This window comes from Notamacropus eugenii, chromosome 2, assembly GCF_028372415.1.
Source record: "Notamacropus eugenii isolate mMacEug1 chromosome 2, mMacEug1.pri_v2, whole genome shotgun sequence".
NCBI lineage: Eukaryota > Metazoa > Chordata > Mammalia > Diprotodontia > Macropodidae > Notamacropus > Notamacropus eugenii.
This window is the reverse complement of record NC_092873.1, coordinates 332276517-332298707: the sequence shown is the minus strand read 5'-3', so window position 1 is coordinate 332298707 and position 22191 is coordinate 332276517. Positions and strand designations below refer to the sequence as shown.

Sequence of the window (22191 nt, the reverse complement as noted above, 5' to 3'; positions counted from 1 at the left end):
CTTCTTTTTTCTACAAAGAAGAAAAAACTGACTATATGCCATATTGTTACTTTTCCTCCTATTTAGATTACTGCTGTTTGGAATGGCTTTGATACCTTACCTTTTTGAAGCGATAATGTATAAAATACTTCATCAAGAGACTGCTTGGGGACTTTCACCTAAAGCATATTTTCTCTCTCCTGGACAAAATCCACAAAATCCACTCACCAGCTTATTGATCATCAATAACACAGGTAAAGAAATTGGGCTAAAATTTACCCTTAAATTTATTTTTTTATTTATCATTGCTAAGAGCATGAAGTAACCATGTTCTAAATATGCCCAGAAACTTAGAAAAGGCCTATGAACACATTTGCATGCTAATACTTTATATATATATATGTATATGTATGTATATATACTGTCCTAAAACCCTACATACACACACACACACACACACACACACACACACACACACACACACACTGTATTCGTTTTTGGAATTTTTTGAGGGAATGAGCCCCCATGGAAGAAGGAAGACTGTAAACACAAGAAGGTAAATTAAATTGTGTGAAATTATAATTGCAAGGGAGATTTGTTTAGGAAAGACATTTTGACAAATCAGTTAATCCTTGCAAGTAATTATAAGGAGAAGGTAGAGATGATTTAAGCAAAAAAAGAAAAATTTTCTTATTAAGGAATCATCTAAAATTGAGTTTCATCACTCAAAAACTAGATCATGAGAAATGAGAGGGTTTTTACACTCAGTATCCAAACACCTTAAATCAGAAAGTTCTGGATACATTTATGTGGAAAAAAATCATGTTTCACTTCTACAATGTCTGTCACATTCATATGCACTGAGTTATTTGCACAAGTAAATTTTAAGGGTCGCAAATATTTTAAATAAACTAGCCTGGTCCTCACAATTGTAAAGAGACTCTTCATTTTTTTAATGTCATTCTTGTTGCCATAAATATAAAACATCTAATAAAACATAATAGAGCATGAAGTGGGCATAAAGATAACATTTTCAAATTTTTATTTTGATATTTTCATGATGTTTTCTTTTTATTTATGATTTATTAGGGTCAGACATTGAAGATTTTATACATTCTTTGAAGTTCCAGAACCTACTTCTGGACGTAAGGGATTTTGGAAATAAAAATGGCACAGATGATCCATCGTACAATGGAGCCATCATCGTATCAGGTACTAAAAAGGTATGTCAGTCTCCAGGTTACTAGTTGTCAATGAGTTAGCATTATCCAGAGAGGGAAACAGAATTTTTTACAAATAAGAGAGGCACCATTGACTGTTCCTGCAACAAATAGAACCCTTAGTTGGGAGGTGAGGAAGGGGAGACAGAGACCCCAGGATACTAGTATGCTGCTGAAGAGACTTCAAATACCCTCTCTGAGGAACAGAGCTATTTGGTCTTAGTTTGGTTAGTTATTCTTGATAACTAGGGGATAAGATCAGATTTTTTTTTAATCTTGTGCCCAGTTTGGCATCATTTTCAATGCCTCACTTGCCCTAGCCCCATAAATCTGTTGTCAAATGTTATTTCTCCCTTCATAATATTTTTCACATATATGTTCTTCTCCCACTCTAATATGTGCTCTTATCACATCTCACCTAAACTATTTCATTCTTCTCCTAGTCTCCCTGTCTCAAGTATGTGTTCATTTCAACCCTTCTTCCACGTTAGTACCAAAGAGATTTTCTAATGCACAGGGTTGCCCATTTCACCTCACCACATACACCTCATCATATACAAATAAAGAAAAAAAGATATCCAAACAAAAAAAGTAAAAAAAAAAAAACAACTCCAACATATTATTACCTCAAAGATAAATAAATGTTTTTCTTGGCATTTCTAAACCCTTCATAAATTGACCTTCATAAGCTGAGCAACTGGTGGCACAGTGGATAAAGTGCTGGGCTTGAAGTCAGGAAAACTCTTCCTGAGTTCAAATGTGGTTTCAGACACTTGCCAGCTATGTGACCCAGAGTAAGTTGCTGAATTCTGTTTGCCTCAGTTTCCTCATCTGAAAAATGAGCTAGAGAAGGAAATGGTAAGCTGATACTGACTTTAATATACCTGACAAGTGGTCATCCCAATGCATAGCATACTTTTGACGATAGGCATTCTTCACCCTTTTGACTTTTATGATACACTTTATGTCTATAACCATAGGCATAAATTATCCACATGTTAGTAATCAGCATTAGTTAAATATATTGTTGTAAACTGCTAATTTATTAAACCTATCTCAGGTATTATAGAATTTACTTAACTTTCCAGACTTGAACTGAACTAGATTTTTCATTCAAATGTAGAATGAAAAAAGAAAAAGGCAACACTATTTTTAGTCATAAGCAACTAATTGATTGCATTTTCTTTCCAGTGATATTGACCTTTCATTTATTTTCCCTAAGGATTATGAGTTTTCAGTTGCATGTAACACCAAGAGATTGAATTGCTTTCCTGTACTTGTGGACATCATTAGTAATGGACTACTTAAAATGTTTGATTCCTCAAAGCAGATTCAAACTGAGAGAGGCATATTTCCTCAGGTAAGTATAATAGTAAGAACTTGTTTAGCCGCTATTGCTAAGAAATGTAACTGTAGAAGAGAATTTTCCAGCTAACAGAAACTTAACCCTTTAGGAATCAAAATATTTTTGTACCAACTTTTTAAAAAAAGAACTCTTGCTAAGAGTTTTTCTTTTTTTCCTTTATTATTAAATCGATTGCATTTGAGCACAACTTAACCTTCTGTTGATGACTTCATTCCCAATCTCATATCCTACCAACTCAGAAATGAGAATTGTCCACAGAAACCACATTACCAAAAAGTTAATGTACAGTTAAATGAGTTTTGGAGCCTAGTTCCAAATTACTTTCCACAGTAGTTGGACAGTAGTATAGGTCCAATAACAGTGAATGTGTGGTTGTTACCCCTTCAACAACTGTTATTTATTTTTCTTCATCATCTTTGCCAATCTGATGGGTGTGCAGGGGAAACTAATAGTGTTTTAATTAGCATTTCTGTTATGATTAGTGAGTGGGAGTGCTTTTTTGGTGGGAGAAGGGGAGATGATTTTTGGTAGCTTTCTTATCTACTGGGGAATCACTCTTGTTCTTGTCTAGTTGAGTCAATGTGTATACATACATATATATGCACATATAAATATATATTATATCTTTGATATTAGGCTTTTATCAGAAGAATTTAATGAAAAGATTTACTTTTACTACTTGACTATTTTCTTCCTTTTATTTACAACTACTTTAATTGTATTTGTACAAAGCTTTTAATTTTATGTAATCACAATTATCCATTTTATCTTGTGTGATCATTTCCATAGTCTGGTTCTGGTCAAGAATTTTTTCCCTATTCCTAGTTGTGAAAGTTATATCGTCTTTTTAAATTTATGATATAGCCTCAAATGTCTGATCACATATCAGTTAGAAGTTTATTGTAGAATATGATATGATTTTAGCCTAACTCTAATTTCTGACAGTCTATTTTCTAGTTTCCCCAGTAGTTTCTGTTAAATAGAGTCTCTATGCTAGTAGTTGGTGTCCTTGGGTTTACCAAGTGATTAATTGCTTCCGAGTCTTATACATCTAATTTGTTCCACTGATCAATTTTTCTATTTTTTTAATCAACACAAAAGAATTCTGATGTTTCTTGTGTTGTATCTTTTTCATTCTTCTTATTGAGAGTTTTCTGCTGTTAGTTGTTGCAAAATAACAGTTATTTCTATTTTTTTTTTGAGACAGGCTCTTTTACTACCTTGTACATACCAATTTTAGCCATAAGGTGCAGTAAATAGAGTTCTGGGCCTGGAATTAGGGAGATCTGAGTTCAAATCAAATCTCAGAACACTTATTTGCTATATGACCCAAGTCAGATTACCTAACTACTGTTTGCCTCAGATTCCTTAGCTGCAAAATTGTGATAATAATAGCACCAACCTCCTAGGGCTGTTGTGAGGATCAAATGGCAAGGTATTTTGCACAATGCCTGATAGACAGTAAACACTTAATAAATGCTTATTCCATTTCCTTTCCCTGTCTGGCTATTCTTGTAGCCAAGCCTGCTCTGGATGTGAATTATTTTTTTCCTGTGGCTTTATCTCTTGGGCTTCTTTTAACCCCAAATACTTCTTTACTGTGTCCATTATTCTCTCTGGATCATCTCTAGTCACTGACTTTAGGCTTTACATTAGCAGCAGTTTTCCATCCCCTCTCACATTTTTTAATCAGAAGGACAGGTCCTGTTTCATCCCATTCCTTCTGGACTATGAATGCAGTTGCTCCTGGCCAACTGGAAGAAATCTTTCTAAACTCAACCCCACAGCTGAGTCCCCAATACTCCCAGAGGGACCAATGTCCATTATGGAGTGTTTCTAGACTTCACACACACCCTGAGGCTTTTCCAAATTTAGCTTTGTCCCCATGCTCTAGTAGAATCTGTATTATAACAATGAAATCCTGCACCACAATGGTGCCAAATGATAATAAAAATCAAAAAAATGGGAATAAACAAAATTTAGAGATATTCCACAGGAGAAGATGTTAAGATTTGGTGATACAATAGAAATGGGTGTGTGAGATGTGTGTGTGTATGTGTGTATGCGGGGAATGAGGGGTAAGGAGAATAAAGTGTTGCAGGAGACTTTTAGACTTTTGTTGGACAGGGGTTGGATGAAGGAAATTATGTGTTCTCTCTGGGCTATGTTGTGTTTTCAGGAATGTAGGTTATGTATGTGGAGAAGCAGTGATACATCTGAGACTGTAGGAACGTAGGTGGGAAAGTAGATCCAAGTTTAGGAATCATATTTATGGAGAGTTTAATGGATACCATGAGAGTGTATAAACTTATGAAAAAGATGAAGAAGTATAGAAAGTCAAGGACAAAGAGAAAGACCCAGTATTAGGAAATGGAAGAAGAACCATGATAAGATGGAAGAATGATTAGATTTCTTCCTCTCCCTCCAGATTCTCAGTGCCTTTTTTGTTTCCTCCTGGCCATGTAAAGCTCCATTTGTAGTTAGAGTTTAAAGGCTAGACTCACTAGCAACATTTCCCTAGTCCTTTTATTTCTCCTCATCCTTATCCCTACATTAGAACTTTCCTATTTTATCTCTTTTCTTTGAACCCTTCCTAGATGAACTGTTACACAATGTAGTCCATTAAGTTAATTAAGTCATTACTAGCTTAATGAATTATCTCTGCTAGTAATGTTATCTATATGACTTAAAAAATGAAAAAGCAAAAATGAACTGTAACTAAGGCAAGTTGATTGGTGATTTTCCCCAGAATTCAAACATTCTCTAAATAACCTGAAATCTATAATCTTGTGATTTCATGATTTTGTGATATTTTTTCTCCCCAGACTGTCATCATCATGCTTCATGAGCCTTATGCTGGGAGTATCAGTGCAATTGAATGAACTGCTTTTTGTGCATTCCTTAACATTCTATCTCTTTCCCTTTTACTTCCTCCATGGAGTTGATAAGTATAGCTTCACCATGAAGATTCTCTCTCTCTTAGGGTTCATGTTTCTTCTGCTGCCCTAAGGCAAATGTATCATGAGAGTGCCACTCTTCTCCCATAATACCACTGTGCTTGCCTAGTGCCACATCCTCCCTTCCTCTCTAATTGCAAGGTAGAAATGTACCATAACCATCAAACTTCCCAACCTGCCACTGACATCTCACCCTAGGGGGCTACCCAGCACACCTGTAGAAGCAGGAGAATTCACTTTCCTCCATGAATTTCTGCCACCTCCTTCTCTACTAATAGGTGAATCTTACTGGGATTGATGTCCCTCTACATACCAAAGCCTCAGCTAAATTTGTCCTGGCTTTGGGTGTAACTAATGCTTGAATTTCTGGTATATTAATGGAATCCTTCAACTCCCATGCTGCCAGTTTTGGAGCATTGTTAATGGAAATAGAAACTTGGAAATTAACTCTCCCAGAATTCACCAGTTTGGTGACATTGAAATGATTGTTGTCATGAGAGAGAGACAGAGAGACAGAGACAGAGACAGAGAAAAGAAAAAGAAGTCATTTTGTGTTCGGTGCAACTGAGTTAGTTATGACTCCACGATATGCTCTGTTTCCAGGCAGACTGCTCCTTCCCCACTTTTTCCATTCCAAATCACATACTCCAAGCTTTTAAAAGTTTCTGCTGGTCAAGAATAGTTTGGAGCTGAGAGGCAATTTCTTTTGCTGAGTACTAGCAGGGTATATTGAGTGAGATTGCTATGTTGAGACCCATTACCTGTTTGTTCACAGCTTACAGAGGATGGGATGGAAAGAAATAAGAGGTGGGGTGGGAGGAGGCACACCAAAAGCATATGGTATTCATACTTTTCACTTTGTTTCTAAGCCTTTCAATTTCTATGCTATCTTATTGGTTACCTATAAACAAAATCAAGTTACAGTCAAAAAAATATATCCAGAGTGATTTATGATGGTAGTAAATAGAGTTTGGGAGAGGGATTTTTTTTCCCCTTTAACCATGAGCTTATTCATGGGGAGGATGTCTGTAAAGAACTACTTTTGTGGTTTCCAGTAGGACAGAAATAGAATAAACCTTAGTTATTGTCTTTCAGGCTATTTATAGAAGTCATTGAGAAAAAGTGCTGATAAAGGAAACATACAGAAAACTACATAGAAAACTGATATAGGAAAAGCTACACTTGTTCCCCTCTCATTTACTACTTTTTAATTTATTTTAACATACCTTTTAAAAATTTTTGAGTTTTGAATTCTCTTCCTCCCTCTCACTCCACTCTCCACTGAGAAGACAAGATAGGATATCAATTAGATGTGAAATCATGCAAAAATATTTCTATATAAGCCATATTGCAAAAAGAAATAAGGAAAATAAAGAAAGCAAAAAACTTAGGCTTCATTCTGTACTGAGACCCCATCAGTTATCTCTCTAAAGGTGGACCACATTTTTCATCCTAAGTCTTTAAGAACCATCTTGGATCATTGTATTGATCAAAATAGCTAAGTCATACACAGTTGATAATATGCTAATACTGTGTACAATGGTTTTCTGGTTCTGCTCATTTTACTCCACATCAGTTCATGTAAATCTTTTCAGGCTTTTCTGAAAGCATCCTGCTCCTCATTTCATATAGCATAGTAGCATTACATCACAATCACCACAGTTTGTTCCTCTATTCCCCAATAGAAGGGTATCCCCTCAATTTCTAATTCTTTGCTATCATAAAAAGAACTGTTAGAAATATGTTTGAACATATAGGTCCTTTTCCTTTTTCTTTGATATCTTTGGGATAAAGATCTACTAGTGGTATTGTTGATTTAAAGGGTATAAACAGTTTGATAGCCCTTTGGATGTAGTTTCCAGTTGTTCTTTAGAATGACTGGATTGGTTCACAGCTCCACAAACAGTGCATTAGTTCCCCATTCTTCCCTCCAATATTTGTCATTTTCCTTTTTTTGGTCATATTAGACAATCTCATGGTGTGGGTAGCACTTCAGAATTGTTTTAATTTGGATTTCTCTAATAAATAGTGATTTAGAGCATTTTTATATAGCTACAGAGTTTTGATTTCTTCTGAAAACCATTTATCAGTTGGGAAATGACAAATATTTTTATAAATTTGACTCAGTTCTCTATATATTTGAGAAATGAGTCCTTATCAGAGAAACTTGCTATAAAAATTTCCTCCAGTTCCTGCTGGAAAAGCTTAACTAGAGAGGTTTGTTTTTTTTCTTTTTTTTCTTTTTTTGCTAGCATTGATGCTTGATGACTCTGTTATTATTGTTCCTGATACAGGAAAGATTTTTAACACCAGTTCCCACTACCACCACCACCACTGATATTGTTATGGTCATAATCCTCCTCCTCATCTGTTTGGTTTATTTACTTAGGGTACAATGTCATGATTAAATTTTGTAGTCCTTCAAATGTAGAAAGTCACGTATTTTAGTTCACTAGTCTTGAATCCACCAATACTCGGAATGGTTTGGGCTGGAAGCAATGGCTTTCTGACTTCAGTTCTCACCATTCTTCTGGGGCAGAGTCAAGATGGTGGAGAAGAGGCAGAAACTCAGCTGAACTCTCCCAATATTCCCCTCCAAAGAACTTTAAAATAATGCCTCAAATGAAATTGAGGCAAGAGGTTGAGCTGAGATGTTTTTTGCAGCCTAAAACAACTTAGGAGATCAACAAGAGAGTTCTATGACACCAGAGTAGGGGCTAGCCTAGAGCAAACACATCAGCAGCACCAGCCATGGGCCTGAAAGGCAGCTGAGACTATGGTAGTGGCAGTAGCAGTTTCATGAATTATCAGCCCAGAGGTGGTAAAGAGGTCAGACTACTGGTCATAAAGAAATTACAGGAGATCCTTTGCAATTACTGGGTGCAGCTGATACTGATTGACAGTTCTATTACACATATATAGTTCTGAGTTGAAGTTCCAGGACTGAGAGGAGTGCACATGTTTGGCCACAAGGGAGCAGGGACCCTGCTTGCAGTTCCAAGGCAGAAAGGAGCATGAGCACTTGTGTCCACAGGAGAGCAGAGGACCTGGTCACACTTTCAGGGCCAAGAGGAGTAATAACCCTTGAGGCTGTGAGGGATCAGAGGACCATCCTGGGTAAAGCCCAGACCACAGACCAGGAGAGTAGTGACCTTGCCTCTGCCCAATCACATCACCTCGGAAGCACTGAAAACTTGCAAACTCCCAGAACTAACTCTGCAAACAGAAGCTCAAAAAAGCCTGATGCTTGGGGCAGTATCTCTCCACCCCTAGGTGAGCATAGTTCAACTTTGACATAAAGTTCAAAGTCAAGACATAGGTTGGGAAAAATGAGCAAACAGCAAAAACAAATTTGACTATAAGAATCTGCTATGATGGCAGGGAAGATCAAGACATACAATCATTGTGAAAACAGCTATAAAAAAGTCTCAAAGAAAATAAAATGCTAATTGGATCCAAACCAAATAAGAATCAAAGAAAGACACAAGAATGGTAGAGGAAAAACTGGAGAAATAAATGACAGTGATGTAAGAAAATTATTAAAGAGGATCAACAGCTTGGTAAAAGAGGGATAAAAATATTGAAGAAAATACCACGTTAAAATACAGAATTGACTGAATGGAAAATCAAGTACAATGGAAAAGAAGGTACAAAAATTCACTGAAGAAAAGTATTCATTAAAAAGCAGAATTAGTCAAATGGAAAAAGGAGTGCAAAAGTTACAGGAAATCATTCTTTAAGAATTAGAATTTGACAAGTAGAAATTAATAACTCCATGAAACATTGTTAAACAATCAATCAAAAGAATGAAAAAAATAGAAGAAAACATGAAATATCTCATCAATAAACAACTGATTTGGAAAATATATCAAGGAAAGTTAATTTAAGAATTATTGAACATGAAAAACCATGGTCAAAAAAGAGCCTAGATATCTTATTTCAAGAAAACTATTAGATCCAGAGGGTAGAATAGAATATGAAAAAAAATCCAACAATCATTTCCCAAAAGAGATCCCAAAATGAAAATTCTTAGGAATATTATATGCACATTCAAGAGCCAGATCACAGAGAAAATTTTGCAAGCATCCAGAAATAAACAATTTAAATATTGTAGTTCCTCCATCAGGATCACATGATTTCCAGAAAGTTCCACATTAAAGAAACGAAGGACTTGGATTATGATATTCTGGAAATCAAAGGAGTTAGGATTAAACTAAGAGTAACATATACAGCAAAATTGAGTATAATTCCTCCGGGAGAAAATGGATGTTTAATGAAATAGAGGACTTTTCAAGCATTCCTGATGAAAAGACCAGAGCTGTTTAGAAAAATCTGACATTCAAGCAGAAGACTCCAGACTCATTAACGTTAAACTGTTTGCATTCCTATATAGAAAGACAATACATGTAAATCTTCATTATTGGGGAAGTTAAAAGGAGTGTGTGTATATGTGTGTGTATACATATATATATATATACATATATATATATACATATATATATGTATATATATGTATATATATATATGGAAAGCATGAGTATGTGTCGATTATGTTGGAATGATCTTCAAAACAATGAAGGGGTGAGACAGGAGGATGACCTGGGAGAAGGAGGAAGGGAGAGGTACAATGGGGAAAATTTTCTCATATAAAAGAGGTATATAAGGAAGAGCTTTTATAGTGGAGAGGATAATGGAGGGGTAGCAGGCAATGTTTGAACCTCACTTTCATTGGAATTGACTCAAAGAGTGACGAATACATAAGCACAGTCAGTTGTGTATAGAAATCAAAGTTACCCAATAGGGAAAAAGGAGAGGTAGATGATAAGTGGAGTGGGGGTATCACAAAAGGAAGTACAGATTAAAAGAGCCAGTGGCTAGAAGTAAAACAGATTTTTGAGGAGAGAAAGGATAAAAATAAAAAGAGAAGGACAAACAGAAGAAAATGTGATGGAGGCAAATATATAGTAATGGAAGTAGATGGCAGAATAGATTAGAAACTAGAATCCAATAATATATTGTTTAAAAGAGACTCACTTGAAACAGAAAGATACACCCAAACAGTTAAAATAAAGGGCTGGAAAAGAATCTATTATGGTTCAGCTGAAGTAAAAAGGGGATAGCAATCATGATCTCAGACAAAGCAAAAGTAAAAATAGACCTAATTAAAAAAAGATAATTAGGGTAACTAGGTGGTACAGTTATGAGCCCTGGGCCTGAAGTCAGAACAACCTGAGTTCAAAACTGGCCTCAGACACTCACTAGCTATGTGACCCTGTGCAAGACACTTAACCCTGTTTGCCTTAGTTTCCTTCTATAAAATGATGTGAAGAGGAAAATCGCAAGACACTCCTGTATCTTTGCCAAAAAAATCCTAAATGAGGCCACAAAAATGGTGTCACTGAAAAAACTGAGCAATAGTAGCAACCATCAGGAAACCACATTTTGCTAAAATGTATCATAGACAAGGAAGTTATATCAGTTTTTTTATGACATGTTTCTCTAATAAAGGCCTCATGTCCCAAATGTATAAGGAACTGAGTCAAATTTCTAAAAAATAAGACTCCCCAATTTAAAATGGTCAAGAGATATGAATAGGTAGTTTTCAGAAGAAGAAATTAAAGCTATCTATAGTCATGTAGAAAATGCTCTAAATCATTAATGATTAGAAAAATGCAAAATAATACGCCTCTGAGGCACCATCTCATATTTTTCAGAAATGACAAATGCTGGATGGGTTGTGGGAAAATAGGTACATTGATTAAAGTTGGTGGAGTTATAAACTTGTCCAATAATTTTAGATAATTATTTGAAACTATACTCAAATGGCTATAAAACTGTATAGACTCTTTTAATCCAGAAATACATCTATTATGTTTATACCACAAAGAGACATAAGAAAAAGGAAAAGGATCTAATTGTGCAAAAATATTTATAGTAATTCTTTGTATGGTGGCAAAGAATTGAAAATTGAGGAGATTCTCATCAATTGGGGAGTATCTCATAACATGCTATCAAAGACAAGTTGTGTTTAGTCAGTCAGTCCACATTTACTAAGCTCCTTTTATGTTCTAGGAACTGTCCTAAGCTCTGGGGATACAAAAATAAAGCCAAAAAGCAGTCTTTACTCTCAAGGTACTAAATCTAATGGAGAAAACAAGGGAACCCTCCCCGCCAGCTGTGTACTACCAAGATAGAGATCAGATAAATTTGAAATAGTCAGTGGAGAGAATATAGTAGAATTAAAAGGAAGCCAGAAAGTCTTCCTATAAAAAGTCGGACTTGAAGTAAGTAAGAAAGGAGGTGGAGATGAGAAGTTAGAGTATTTCAGGCCTAAGAGACCAGTTAAAATGCTCATTGAGGAGATGGAGTGGATTGTTCTAGGAACAGCTAGTGTCACTGAATAAGAGGTGGGGGGGGCAGTGGGGTAAAGTGTAAGAAGACTGGAAAAGTGTGGGGGTCAAGTTTGAAGGGATGTGAATGCCAAACAAGTGATTTTATATTTCATCCTGGAGATGATAAGGAACCAGTAGAGTTTATTGAGTAGGGGGTGACATGGAGGTGACATGATCAGATTTGTGCTTTAGGAAGATTAATTTGACAGCTGGATGGAAAATGGAGAAAGACGTGTGTCAGACAAAACAACTAGTAGGTTATTGTAATAATCCAGACCTGAGGCATCAAATAATCTCCTCATTTCAAATATGAATCCAAGAGTTAATTTCTATTGCTCTTTGATAATCAAGGTGGTATCCTTAAATTAAATTAAATTAAAAATATATATCTTGCCTAAATATAAAATCCCTCTCAACTATTATTATGGGGATTCAGGGTTACACTTCTACTTTTCCTTCTCTCAAATATTTTCCATCCCTGGAAAACTGGCACAATCATTGTTTATCATTTTCTGTTTTACTTCTTATGTTTGTTGGCTAATAGTGTTCTTCATACTTCCAGGAGACTAGGGAATTTTGGCTTTTTTTTGTGAACAGCAATATTCTCTGGCTATCAGTTGCCGCCAGCATTTCTCCTTACATTGCAACGAGCAGCATCCATGATTACAAAGTAAGAAAAAGTTATTTAAACATCAATTAATTTTATTCTTTTTTTACATGTCAGTTTTCTTCTTAAACAATATATAGATGCTTATATACATAGCACCTAGGTCACTTCTGTTCTGCATATCCCAGTGTGTAATTGTTTAAAATAAAATCCTGAGTTCTACCTGTTAAGTAGATGCCTAGTTATTCTTTAAGAAGTTTAGTGTTTGGTGAAGTGAACTCTATCTACCAGGTTCTTTGCACATTGCTAGAACATTACTATAAATGCACATTTTTATCTACACTTATTAAAATTCAGACTTCAAAACCACTTTGTACCTCTTCTTCTTTTTTTTTTAATCAGATAAAAGCTCAATCCCAACTAAGGATTTCAGGCCTCTACCCTTCTGCATATTGGTGTGGGCAGGCCCTGGTGGATATCCCCCTGTACTCTCTGATACTCCTTTTAACACTTGCATTTATGTATGTTTTTAACTTCAAAATGTTACCAGACTCTTTGTATGACCCTGGAATCATGTCTGCTAAGGTAAATATTAAAAATAAAATGGAAAAAAGATAACAATGTGTATAATTAAAATAAAGTAATAATATGAAAAATATTTAATAATTTAAATATTACATAAAAGAAAACCATAAAATGCTCATGATATCAAATTTATTTTGGAAACCTTTACAAGCTGACGTATTTTCCTAAAGAAAACTTTGTCTTATCTGTGTTTAATATAAATTTCTACTAATTTCAGGTCCTATCTGGCATTGGTTTTGCAGCATCTAATATCTCCTTCATGTATATAGTTTCATCCACCTTTTGCAAGGGGAAAAAAAATAGTAACCTTTGGTTCCTTTGCTTCTTTACTGTAAGTACCTATAAATACTGCATTCATTTTTAAAGGACTTTATATAAATCTATGTAGTCACTTTTCTCTTCAAAATGATTTGTAGAGTAAAATAATGTTATGACAGAAATGCTTTGTATTGTTGTTGGATCATGACACAGAAGCATAGAATGACTAGATTTCATTTACATGATGACTCCCAGGTGACTTAAGTTCTCCAGATAAACATTCAAATGATTTAAGTTCCCCAGACAGCCATAAATCCGCAAAGAACATTCCCATTAATCTCACTTTAGTTGTATCAAAGAAAGAGAACAAAAGATTATTAGACTAATTGCCTGACAGGATCAGGGTTCCAATTATTACAAGCTTATGGGAGCATCCCATCATTAACACATAAGATTATATACTGTGTATTGTGGAATGTGGGTTGGGTGTGAAGAGTAGACTTGGCTCAATTGGAGAGATCTGGTTAAATCTGAGCTGAGTGAGGTCTGTCCTACTCCTTAGAAAACTGGAGGAGGACTGTGCCAGTAAAGCCAGACAAAGTCAATGATCAGAACAGTTAGACTTTCTCTCCTCCAGTCACCAAGGAGGGTTTTAGGCTAGATTTGTAAGTGGGACTGGGCTAGAGTACTGTGCCTGTGGTCAAGAAGACTAGATTTCAAATGTGACTAACTTGTGTTGTTCTTGGACAAGTAACAACAACTTGTTTGTCTCAGTTTCTTCAACTGGAAGATGGGGATAATAATAGCACCTACTTCACAGGTCTGTTGTGTGGATCAAATGAGATAATATTGGTAAAGCACTTCACACAGTAGGCACCATATAAATGCTTATGTCCTTTTCCTCAAATATCTTTGATCTGGGATCAGAAGAAAAGCTGCTTACTCCATCTCTTTTGAGAGGGAGGGAAACCCTGATCATATATCCCCCACCAGATAATACATACACAGGGGTGTATGGGGTGTTCAGAGAGACTAGTACCTACGGTGTGAGGGCTTGCTGAGCCCTTTTCAGAGCTGACCATCCACCTTTGATGTTGGTCTTCACCCAGCTCTCACCTGTGTTTCCAAGAAGCTGTAGCAGGAGCATAGACCACGCCTGGGTCAATCCATTCCAGTAAATGGGCTAAACCAGGTTGAGGGTAATAACAGACCTCAAACTCATTGGTGAGTTAGGGGGATATGTGCTCCAAGCATATGGAGACTTCTTTCAGAAGAACTGGAATTTGAGAACTATTTGTTCAAACAGCCATGAAGACGGAGTGCAGAGAGCTTGGTTAGACATTAAAGATCATCCAATGCATCCCAAGTCATCACCAGTCATCCTGATTTTTGTCCTGCCACTGGACTTGGATGACTCTGGAAGAGAGAGTGAGGCTATCATTTTTGTGCAACTGCCTCACGTAAATCTAATTCATGAACAAATCAAGGGTATCACCCCATGATGTCATTGGTCCTTTTTGGAAAAGGACAAATAACAACTTAGAAGACTATTAAAAATAACAGATAGTAAAACAGCAAACGGAAATTGGAGAAGTTCTACAGACAGGATGCCCAAAAGCCAATGAACTGTCAGTAGGATAAGATCTCAGCCAAAACCTGGAAAGAGAGAATGAGCTATCCCTGGAAAGGTCCTCTCTCATCATTCTCTGGAATTTCAGGCCCTGGACATTTATAGGGCCAGCTGCACAGACTATCTCTAAGGGACATAACAAATGATGCAACTTGGAGGAGATGATCAAGCCTGGAAATGCTGCAGAAGCATTTCCAATAATCAAAACTTTGACTTAACCACATTGAAATCAGAGGTTAACTAATTTAATTAAAAATTAAAGCAGAATCCAAATTCTGTCTAAATGTTAGGAATTTTCCCATATGGAGCAATTTTTAGTGAATTTATAACTTTTTGCCAAACTAAACTTCCCAAAGCAATAGAAGAGATAGCCACATGGATTACATACATTCTCTGTCCCTTCTCCCCCCAGTCTTAAACTAATTACTGTACCTGGATAGTACTAAAATACAGTGTAAAAGGAAGATAATCTTACAGGAAGGAACTACAAAGGGGGAAAGGGATGGTGAGAGAGACCTTCTGCTGAAGGTAGATTTGAGTTTCAAAGGAAGCCAGAAAAGTTAGAAATCAGAAGTAAAGAAGGAGATCATTTTAGGCATCAGAAACATCCATGGAAAAGTCACTGAATTAGGAAATGAAGTGTCATATGAAAGGACAAGCAAGTAGGGCAATACTGTTGGATAGTACAGGGGTGTAAATTGTAGATTGCAAAGGTAAGGAGGTCCATTGTAAAGAGCTTTAACTTCCCAACAGAGGATTTTACATTTAATCTTGAAAGTCATAGGGAAACATTAGAAGTTATTAAATAGGCAGATGACTTGGTCAGACCAGTGCTTTAGCAACTTAATGGAAGATGGGCAGAGAAATGGGTAGAGATCTGAGACAGGGAAACCAGTTAGAAATTTATTTCAGTCTCTTGAATCTATTTCAATAATTCAGGTGAGAAGTAATGAGAGTTTGTAGAAGATTAGATAGTCGTTTGACTAGACAATTCTACAGAAAGGCAGATATATGACATATGTGAATATAATAACAAGATCTGACAATATATTAGACATATAGAATGAATAAAAATGAAACATCAATGATGACACTGGATGGAGGTGCCTTAATAGTAATAATGAAGTAGGAGGGTTTTAGGGAAAAGATAATTAGCTTCATTTTGGACATATTGACTTTAGGACATCCATTTTGAGATGTCCAATTTGCAGTTGGTGACATTGGGCTAGAGCTCAGAAGAGATCTTAGGGCTGGGCATATAGATCTAAGAACCATATGAAAAGACATGATAATTGAATCCATGGGAATTGATGAAACCATCAGGCAAAATGGTGCAGAGGGAGAAGAGAAGAAAGTCCACAACAGAACCTTGACAGACACATATAGTTAGTGAAGGTGGCCTCAATAAAAATCTAACAAGAGATTAAGGAGAGGTTAAGCATGTAGAAGAACCGAGAGAAGACAATGTTATGAAATCAGAGGGGAGAAAATATTCAGGAGGAGAAGGTGATAAAAGAGTATCAGAGACTGCACAGAAGTCAAGAAGGATGAGAATTGAGAAAAGGTCATTGTATGTGGAGATTAAGAATATACTATAACATGTCTAGACATTATGCAATTGATGTATACACACTTGTTAGTAGTATTTTGATAAAACAAAAAAAATGCAATGATTTTTTTTTGTTCTTATGGATCCTTTGACTTTTTCTTTGATCTCTTTGCTGTATATATCTAGTGATGGCATGGCTGTGTCAATATGCGTAGCTTAATGCCTTGGAGGTAAAGTTTACTCACTTTTGGTGTATAAGTTTCAAAAAGTATTCCAGAATGTTTGGATAACAGTCCTTAAAAAAGGAAGTTTCCTGTAGAGATGGTGTCCCAGTAGATAGTTTAACCTTCTAATTCTGACTGCATTTATTTTGTTCAATAAATTTTTCAATTTGATATAATCCAAATTATTCATTTTATCTATTCTGATCCTCTCTATTGCCTGTTTGGTCAAGAATTCATTGCTATCCGTAGTTGCTAAGATATCTGCTTTCTTACTCCTCAAATTTGCTTGAATGACCTTTTATATCTAGGTTACATATCTATTCGTTTGGAGATCATATAGTTTATGATACAAGAAGTTAGTCTAAACTTAATTTGTGACAGACTGCTTTCCATATTTTCCATCATTTTTTGTCAAATAGAGTTCCTGTCCTTTTGGTCTTTTTTTCACAATGAGAAGAAAAGAGAAACAGAGAGAATGAGCATTTATATAGCACCCACTATATGCCTGGCACTGTGCTAAGTACTTTTTACAAATATTATCTCATTTGATTCTCATAATATCTCATTAAGATAGGTGCTATCTTCATTTTACACTTGAGAAAACTGAGACAATTAGAGGTTAAGTTACTTGCCTAAGGTTACACATTTAGTAAGGATCAATGTGAACTCAGGTCTTCATATCTCCAGGCACAAGTCTTTATCCCCGGTGTCACAAGTCAATTCTTCCAGTGCCATTATATTTCATTGACTATGGTTCTTGTTGACTTCATTGGTCCCCTTGATCAATTTTCTATTTTTTAAATCAGGACCAAATAGTTGTAATGATCATTTTCATTACGTAATTTGAATTCCTGTACTGTTGTCTTTCATTTCTTATTATTTCCCTCGAGAGTCTTGACCATTTGTTACTTCTGAGGAATTTTATCATTTTGTCTAGTGCTACAAAATAGTACTTTGGTAGTGTGATTGTTATAGTATTAAATCTGTCGATTGATTTAGATAATATTGTAATTTTAATTATTTTGGCACAGTCCAACAATGAGTAATTAACATCTCTATAATTATTTAGATCTATATTTATTTCTGTAATAAGTGTCTTGTTACATTTATTTAGTTCATTGTGTCTTGGAAGCTGGTACCTAAGGTATTTGTTGTGATTTTGAATGGAATTCTTTCTCTTTCTCTTCCTGAATTTTTCTTATTACTATCCAAATATGTGGATGATGCTTTATGGAGATTTATTTCAGATCTTGCTATTTACTGAATTAATTTCTTAATTTATTTTAATTTAATATCTAAGGTTCTCTAAAATAAACTATTAAATAATCTGCAAAAGGCAATACATTTTTCTTTGCCTAAGATTATTCTTTCATTTTTTTCATATCTTCTTGCTACAGCTATTTCTAGGTTTATATCAAAAGCCATAGCATTTCTAAATCTATATCTAAGACAGGGATAACAATGGGACATCTTTATATTATCCATGATCTTATGAAAAGACCTCTACCATTACTCAGTTACAGATAACGCTAATGGTTTTAGACAAATACTTAAAAAATTTACTACATTAAGAAAGAATATAATTAATATTAGACTCTTTAATGTTCTTAACATAAAGGGGCACTATATTTCACCAGAAACTTTTTGCTTCTATTGACATAATCATGTTTTTAATTTTTAAAATTTATTTTATACTGAATTTAAGAAATGAAACAAACATTTCCATAACATAGTAGAATGAAAACAAAAATTGCAGAAGAAACTGCAAATCTATTACGCACAATTTGCTATTCCTTTTAAATGTATAATAATTTTGTCATGTAACTTTCTTTTTTTTCCCCTTTTTTTCTTCCCTCACCACCCTTGTCCTAGAGATGGCTATTATTAGACAGACAGACATACACACACACACACACACATACATGTAAAATCATTCTATACATATTTCTATTTGTCAGTTCTTTTTCTGGATGCATATAGTATCTTCCTTTGTCATTAATTTCAGTATTTCTAATAGTCAAAATGATTTAGTAGCTCAAAGTTGTGCTTAAAACAGTATAACTGTTACTGTATACAGTGTTCTCTTGGTTCTGCTAATTTTATTCTTCATTATTTCATATTTTCTAATTCATATTTTTCTAACATCATCAAGCTCATCATTTCTTATAACACAGTAATGTTCCATCATTATCATATTATACAACTTGATGGACATTCCCACAATTTCTAGTTTTCTTACTAACCAAAGAGAGCTGTTTTTAATGTTTTAGAATATATACGTTCTTTCCCTTTTCCCCTAATTGTCTACGGAAACAGACCTAGTAGTAGTATTACTGGCTCAAAGGGCAGAGCATTTGTTCATATGACTACAAATTGATTTGATTTCTTCATTGGAAAACTGTCCATTCATATTCTTTGATTATTTTTCAATTGGGGAATGACTCATATTCTTATAGATTTGACAAAGTTCTTTATATATTTGAGATATGAGACCTTTATCTGAGAAATTATGTATAATTTCCTCCAGTTTTATGATATGCTTCTGATCTTGGCTACATATGTTTTACTTGTACAAAACCTTTTTAATTTAGTGTAATTGACATTTTCCATTTTATACCTCACACTGTTTTCTATCTATGTTTATTCATAAATTGTTCACCCATCCATAAGTCTGATTGGTAATATGTTCCATATTCTTCAAATTTTCTTGTAATATCTCTCTTTATATCTAGGTCATATATTCATTTTTACTTTATCCTGGTAAATGGTATATGGTATTGGTCTATGTCTAATTTCTGCCAGATTGCTTTCCAGTTTTCTTAACAATTTGAATTTCCAACAAATAACGAATTCTTATCCCTAAAACTTAAATCTTTACACTGGTCAAACACAAAGTTACTATAGTCATTTGCTACTCTCTGTTCCACTGATCTGCCTTTCTATTTCTTAGACAGTACCAGATAGTTTTGATAATTACTGCCTTATAATATAATTTAAGATCTATTACTGCTAAAACTCCCCCTTTTACACTTTTTTTAAATTAATTCCTTTACTATTCTTTACCATTTCTTCTTCCAAATGAATTTTGTTGCTATTTTTTCCAACTCAGTAAAGCAACTTATTGGTAATTTAACTGGGATGAATTGAATATATGTTAGTTTAGGTAAAATTGTCATTTTTATTATATTAGCCTTGCCTATCCATGAACAATTAATACTTCTCCAATTATTTAAATCTGATTTTATTTGTATAAAAAGTTTTTATTTTTTGGTTGTAATTTTGTTCATATAGTTCTAGTTTTGTTTTGGCAAGTGAACTCCTAGGTATTTTATACTGCCTAGAGTTATTTTAAATGAGATATCTCTTACTATCTCTTCTTGTAAAGTTTGTTGATGATTTATAGAAATGCTGATGATTTATGTGGATTTACTTTATATCTTTCTACTTTGATAAAATTGTTAATTGTTTCAGCCAACTTTTTAGTTGAGCCTTTGGGGTTTTCCAAGCATATCATCTTATTGTCTGCAAAAAGAGATAGTTTTATTACCTCATTTCCAATGCTGATTGTCTCTATTTCTTAATAGTCCCCCAGCATTGCTACCATTAGAATTTCCAATATGATACTGAGTAACATTAGTGACAATGGGCATCCTTGTTTCTCACCTGATTTTACTGGGAAGACTTCTAGCTTATCCTCATTACACATAATGCTTGCTGATGGTTTAAAGCAAATGCTTTTTTATAAATTTAAGGAAAAGTCCAATTATACCTATTCTTTCACATGTTTTTAAAGAAATGAGGGTTGCACTTTATTCAAAGCATTTTCTGCATTTACTGATATAATCATACAATTTTTACTACTTTTATTATTGATATAATCAATTATGTTAATAGTTTCCTTATGTTAAACCATCCCTGCATTCCCAGCATAAATTCTGTTTGGTCATAATGTGTTATCTTTAAAATATATTATTGTAATCTTTTGGCTAGTATTTTATTTAGACATTTTACATCTATATTCATTAATGAAATTAGTCTATAATTTTCTTTCTCTGTTTTTACTCTTCCTGGTTTAGGTATCAGTCTCATGTTTGTTTTATAAAAGGAGTTTAGTAGGACCCTTTCTTTGCCTATTATTCCAAATAATTTATTTAATATAGAAATTGGTTGGTCTTTAAATGTTTGTTACAATACATTTGTAAATCCATCTGGTCCTGCTGCTTTTTTCTTAGAAAGTTAACTCATGACCTGTTCAATTTCTTTTTCTAAATTAGGTCTATTTAGATAGCCTATTTTCTCTTCTGCAATCTGGGCAGTTTGCATTTTTTTGTAAATATTCTTCCATTTCACATAAATTGTTAAATTTATTGTGTGAAATATTGGCATATAATTTGACAAAATAATTCCTTATAATTGCTTTAATTTCATCTTTGTTAGTGGATGAGTATAATCCTTTTTATTTTTAGTATTAGTGATTTGGTTTTCTTCTCTTTTTAAAAATCAAATTAACAAATGTTTTATCTATTTTATTGACTTTTTCATAAAACCAACTCTTAGTTTTATTTATTAATTCAATGCTTTTATGCATTCAATTTTGTAAATCTCACACTTGATTTTTAGAATTGCCAATTTAGTGTTTAATTGGGGATTTTTAGTTTGTTCTTTTTCTAGTTTTTTCTTTGATTGAATGTTCAATTCCTTCTTCTGTTCTTTCTCTATTTTGATATAAGCATTTAGAGATATAAAATTTCCTCTGATTACTACTTTTGTTGTATCCCACAGATTTTGATATGTTGTCTCATTATTATCATTCACTTTAATGAAATTACTGTTTCTGTGATTTGTTCTTTAATATTAGGTTAATCTCCAATTAGTCTTTAATCTATGTTTCCATATCCCCTATTAAATATAATTTTCATTGCTTTGTGACCTGAAAAGGATGCTTTTAATATTTCTACTTTTTTGGTTTTACCTGTAAAAGATTTATGCCCTAATATATGGTCAATCTTTGGAAAGGTACCATGAGCAACTGAAAGAAAGGTATATTCCTTTCTATTCCGATTCAATTCTCTCCAGATATCTATCATATCTAGTTTATTTAAATTCTTATTCATTCTTTGACTTCTTATTAATTTTTTGGCTATACTTTTCTAGTTCTGAGAGGGGAAGATTAAAATCCATATTATCATAGTGCCACTATTATTTCCACTTGTAATTCATTTAACATTTCTTTTAAAAATTTAGATGCTATAGTATTTGCTGTCTATCGAATTAGTATTTCATTGCTTCATTATCTAATAAATGTAGTTATGTAGTTACCCTGTTTATCTCTTTTAATTCAATCTATTTTAATTTTAACTTTGTCTGAGTTTGTAACTGCTACCCCTGCTTTTTAGGATCAGCTGAAGCATAATAAATTCTACT

At 34.1% G+C, this 22191-nt stretch overlaps 1 protein-coding gene across 2 annotated transcripts in view; it reads left to right on the top strand.

Moving 5' to 3' along the window:
* LOC140528060 (ATP-binding cassette sub-family A member 9-like) overlaps positions 1-22191 on the top strand; it is a 129673-nt gene that overhangs the window by 64833 nt on the left and 42649 nt on the right. For both annotated transcript variants that reach the window (XM_072645527.1, XM_072645528.1), the window contains exons 20-25: positions 67-233; positions 1069-1202; positions 2422-2559; positions 12477-12584; positions 12924-13106; positions 13324-13437. In XM_072645527.1, coding sequence (XP_072501628.1) covers positions 67-233; positions 1069-1202; positions 2422-2559; positions 12477-12584; positions 12924-13106; positions 13324-13437 — 844 coding nt within the window. The remainder of the gene's footprint in view (positions 1-66; positions 234-1068; positions 1203-2421; positions 2560-12476; positions 12585-12923; positions 13107-13323; positions 13438-22191) is intronic.